Source organism: Colobus angolensis, unplaced genomic scaffold (assembly GCF_000951035.1).
Source record: "Colobus angolensis palliatus isolate OR3802 unplaced genomic scaffold, Cang.pa_1.0 Scaffold416, whole genome shotgun sequence".
In the NCBI taxonomy this organism is placed as follows: Eukaryota; Metazoa; Chordata; class Mammalia; order Primates; family Cercopithecidae; genus Colobus; species Colobus angolensis.
Genome location: NW_012117555.1, coordinates 639,977 through 644,900, shown reverse-complemented (window position 1 = coordinate 644,900; position 4,924 = coordinate 639,977). Strand labels below are relative to the sequence as shown.

Genomic DNA, 4,924 nt, shown 5'->3' with positions numbered 1-4,924 from the left:
GGCCCGCCCGTGGCTGCTGAAGGCGCTGCCGCCTGACCTGAACGGGCGCCTGTGTTCCAGCTTCCCTGGGACCGGGGCCGCCGCCCACAGACCATGCTCCTGGGGCGCCTGACCTCCCAGCTGCTGAGGGCCGTTCCCTGGGCAGGTAGGAAGCCCCGCGAGGGCGGACGGGAGGATACACGCCTGGTCAGGAGTGCGGGTCCCAGCCGCGCCGCCGGGGCAGGGCCCGTGGCCACACGCACACTCTTTTTCCTCTAAGCTTCCGAGGCGCACAGAGGGAACCTCGGGGTTCAGACCAGGAATGAGGCGCGGGGGATCCTCACTGGGACGAACGTGCTGCTCCCCAGCCCGACGGGCCTGCGTGGTCTCGCGAGCGGTGACTGTGGCGTCTGGTTTTCTGCAGGCGGCCGCCCGCCCTGGCCCGTCTCTGGAGTGCTGGGCAGCCGGGCCTGCGGGCCCCTTTACAGCACACCGCCGGCCGGCCCAGGTAGGGCGGCCTCCCTCCCTCGCAACGGGGCCCAGCTGGAGCTGGAGGAGATGCTGGTCCCCAGGAAGATGTGCGTCAGCCCCCTGGAGAGCTGGCTCACGGCCCGCTGCTTCCTGCCCAGGCTGGATAGCGGGACCGCAGGCCCCGTGGCTCCACCCCAGTCCTACCAGTGTCCGCCCAGCCCGATAGGGGAAGGGGCCGAGCAGGGGGATGAAGGCGTCGGGGATGCGCCTCAAATTCAGTGCAAAAACGTGCTGAAGATCCGCCGGCGGAAGATGAACCACCACAAGTACCGGAAGCTGGTGAAGAGGACGCGGTTCCTGCGGAGGAAGATCCGGGAAGGACGCCTGAAACGCAAGCAGGTGAGCGGCCCCCTGCTTGTTCCTGGGAGGGCAAAGTGCTGAGAACACGTTTATTTGCCACGAATTAATTGATGATCCTTCCCTCTGCACCTTGCAGATCAAGTTCGAGAAAGACCTGAGGCGCATCTGGCTGAAGGCGGGGCTGAAGGAAGCCCCCGAAGGCTGGCAGACCCCCAACATCTACCTGCGGGGCAAATGAGTCTGGCGCCGCCCTTCCCGCCCGTTGCTGCTGCGATCTCTAGTAATAAATGCTCAGAGGACTCGACCATTCCTGCTGGTCTGGAGCCCCTTTTGCCTAGTGTGAGGTCTCTCAGGATTGAGGCTGGTGCCAGTCCCAGGTGTTGTAGAAGCCTCGGGCTCCAGGGTGGCAAATTGGCCGTCCGTCTCTCTAACTGGCCCTTGGCCGCCGTCCAGAGGGTGCTGGGCCTGTGGGAGCCCCAGCCTCGCTGTGAGTGAATGTGTGCTGTGTGCAGCCCAGGCTAGGTGCTGTGGGATCACTGTGAAGAGAGCCCACAGCCCCTCCCTGAGCGCCACATTCCCTGGGAGAGGCCAACCCGGAGGGCAGAAGTACAGGGAAACAGGATTGGGGTTGAGGGAGCACCCAGAATGCACGGGGTGACTCAGGTGTATTTCATGAGTGGAGGGTCAGGGAGGGCCTCACTGGGAAGGCAGGAAAGGTCCTGGTACCACTGGTGGTGGTGGATGGTGCCCACCGGGCTCCATGGACGTGAGCCTCCAGTGGCCCTCCGAGCCTTCCAGCTACAGGGCCAGGGTGTTGGCCTTCCCAGGCAGGTCTGCCGTCTCCTGGGGCTCTGAGTGGAGGTGGGGACTAAGCAGGAAGTGTTGGCCCAGAAGGAATTCAGGGCTGGGGGGTGGCTGAGGAAAGGCTCTCATTTACAGGGCTGGAGAATCCCTGAGGCTTAGGCTGAGCCATAGGCCTCCGGTGTCTCCAGTTTCCTCTGGGTGAAGAGGAGGAACACATTACTCCGTGTGTGTGTGTGTTTCTGAGACGGAGTCTCATTCCGTCACCCAGGCTGGAGTGCAGTGGCGAGGTCTCAGCTCACTGCAACCTCTCCCTCCCAGGTTGAAGTGATTCTCCTGCCTCAGCCTCCCGAATAGCTGGGATTACAGGTACCTGCCACCATGCCTCGCTAATTTTTGTATTTTTATTAGAGATGGGGTTTCACCATGTTGATCAGGATGGTCTTGATCTCCTGACCTCAAGTGATCTGCCTGCCTCGGCCTCCCAAAGTGCTGGGATTACAGGCATGAGCCACTGCGCCTGGCTGGAACACGATATTCCTAAGAGCGGGGGTGTGCAGGGGCCCTCGGACTTGGGTAGCAGGACATGCAGGTGGACACCAGGAAGGTGCTGCAGCCCCGTCTCAGCCACGCTGCCCCCAACACCTCAGCGACAGGAGAGGAGCCTTTGCGTCCGCCCCAGGCGGTTGAGTGGAGGCCTTGGAGCTGCAGCCTCTCCCACCCCACCCCATGTGAAGACTGGGGTGCCTCGCCAGAGACGTGGGGGCCTCTTGTTTTATGTCACAGAAATGTGTCTGAGTCTCAAGCTTGAGTCCTTTGCCCATCAGACCTTGGAGAGGGCTTGAGCGTTGTTCCCAGCAGTTTCTCTAGAACAGGACGGACTTGTGGGTCACACACTGTCCGAGGAGTCGGGCCCTGGGTGTGCCAGCCAGCGAGGTCGGCAGGCCTTGGCTGTGGGTCCCCCTCTGCACGGAGGGTCCCGAGGCCCTAGCGGGTGCAGGTGCGCTTCCCCAGACCACCACACGGGGGCAGCAGCCAGGCTCCTGGGTCCAGGGCTGGGGACCAGGACAGGTGGCAGGAAGCATCTTGTGGGGCCCCAGCTGGGGTCACAGGCATCCTTCCTGTGTCTGTTTTGCCAGCTGTGAGTGGGGCAGGGTTCCCAGGGCCGAAACGCCTCCAGGTGAAGCGGAACCCGCTCAGGGCCAAGCTTGGCCCTGCCCCAGCCTCCCGGTGCCCTTGCCTGCCACTGGCACCCTCTGCAGAGCCGCTGCCCCTGCGTTTCCTTCCATCCCGGCCTTGGGAGCTGCCCCGGGCTCACCTCCCTCATCTCTGTGTGAGGGAGGAGACGTGGGAAGCTGAGTGGACCTGTCCGGAGTCCTAGCCTGCAGAGGTCAGCTGGGCAGCCAGTGGTGGGGAGCAGCCCTACCCAGCTCAGGTACAGCCCTGAGACCCGCCTCAGGCCTGGCCGCCTCCACCCCTGTGTGGGGGCCGGCTTGGGGTGCTCCTGGGAGGCAGGTCAGCCATGGCTTTGAGCCGCATCTGGAGACATCTGTGGTTGTCAGTGGGAAGTGCTGCTGGCATGGGTGGGTGGAGGCCAGGAATGCTGCCACACACCCTGCACCATGAGGATGTCCCCACCACAAACCCATCAGCCCACATGTCAGCGGCGGTGGGTACCCCTGCTCCAGACGACAGCATCCCAGTGAGGTGGTGCCTGAGCTGTCCACCCCAGCTCCCACATCCCAGGCCCCTCCTACAGGCCTGCACCCTGCCCAGCCTGCAGCGCTCACCCTGCCTTGGCTTGGAAGCCTTTGTTGCCCAACCACAACCTCGGGAAGCAATTTTGGGGTTTTATTTTTATCTCTGTGGTTGCTCCCAGGCCACAAGAGGCTGTCCCTCCCCTCTTCATGGGGCCTCCACCCTGCCCCGCCTGTGAGACGTGCACCCCTTCTCCCTGTTGCCTCCCTTGTCCTGGCCCTGGGCATCACCTGGGCGAGGGGGATAGAGGTGGGGTGGGGTGGGCTGGGGGCCTGTGCAGCTGCCAGCGACCTACTCCTCACCATAGCGTGTCCTGGCGGTGCTCAGAGCTTGGGTTCCAGCCAGGACTTGGCTCTGCTGGGGATGGTCTTGGGCAGTGGGGATGGTGCCCCAACCTCAAGCCCAGGGGTGGGATTCAGCAGTGGCCTCGGTAATGGGGCATGTTGGTGAACTCAGCCCCATGCCTCTTCCCCTGGCTGCTGTGTCCCTGGCAGGCTGGTGTCTTCTGTGCCTTCCACTGGGGCCTGGGGCCTGACCAGCTGCAGAGCTGTGGCTTCAGAGCTTTCATGGACCATGGGGAAGGCCCTCAGCTCCCACCCCCGGTGCCCACCCAGGGCCCTGCCTGCTTCAGATGTGTGTGTGTTGGGGGGCAGGGGAGCAGCACACGTGTGTGCCAAGCAAGGCCCAGAACCTCCAGGGAGCCCAGCTGAGTGCTCACTGTCCACGCCCTGTCTGAGGAGCATGCAGGCTGATGGGGGGCAACGGAGAAGCCCTCGGTGTGGAGCGGAGTCTGGAAGGAACCTGGCGTCCCTGGGCGGGACCAGGACCCCTCACCCTCCTGGGAAGGGCACTGGGAGGGGGGAAAAAACATTCCTCTCTCTCGGGCTGGGGAACTCTGGGTCCTGTTTCTGAATGCCATGTTTTTCTCATTCTTAGTTTACTACTTTTTTTTTTTTTTATATGTCGCCAGGCTGAAGTGTAGTGGTGCAATCTCGGCTCACTGCCACCTCCACCTCCCAGGCTCAAGAGATGCTCCTGCCTCAGTCTCCTGAGCAGCTTGGACTACAGTTGTGTGCCACTGTGCCTGGCTGATGTTTGTATTTTTAGTAGAGATGGGGTTTCACCATGTTGGTCAGGCTGGTCTCAAACTCCTGACCTCGTGATCTGCTCGCCTCGGCCTCCCACAGTGCTGGGATGACAGGCTGAGCCCCGCGCCCGGCCCGGTTATTTCACTGACCACAGATTAGAATTAGCCGTTTCATAGGCACGGACCCTAAGTACAGAGTTTAACTTGCCAGGAAGCCATGAGCCAGCCCTGAGTCTGTGTGATTCCTAAGCTTAATTGTAAAAATAAATTATTTTTATAAAAGTTATGCTCGTGGGCCAAGCACGGTGGCTCTCGCCTGTAATCCCAGCACTTCGGGAGGCCGAGGCGGGAGGATCATGAGGTCAGGAGATCGAGACCATTCTGGCCAACACGGTGAAACCCCGTCTCTACTAAAAATACAAAAAACTAGCCGGGCGACGTGGCGGGCGCCTGTAGTCCCAGCTACTC

General features: G+C 62.1%; 1 protein-coding gene across 1 annotated transcript in view; it reads left to right on the top strand.

Moving 5' to 3' along the window:
* Window positions 1–1,119, top strand: part of AURKAIP1 (aurora kinase A interacting protein 1) — a 1,990-nt gene extending 871 nt beyond the window's left edge. The window contains exons 2-4 of the mRNA XM_011956399.1: window positions 61–145; window positions 404–849; window positions 947–1,119. Of these exons, the coding sequence (XP_011811789.1) occupies window positions 94–145; window positions 404–849; window positions 947–1,048 (600 nt within the window). The 5' untranslated portion in view covers window positions 61–93 and the 3' untranslated portion in view covers window positions 1,049–1,119. The remainder of the gene's footprint in view (window positions 1–60; window positions 146–403; window positions 850–946) is intronic.
* The last annotated feature ends 3,805 nt before the right edge of the window (window positions 1,120–4,924 follow it).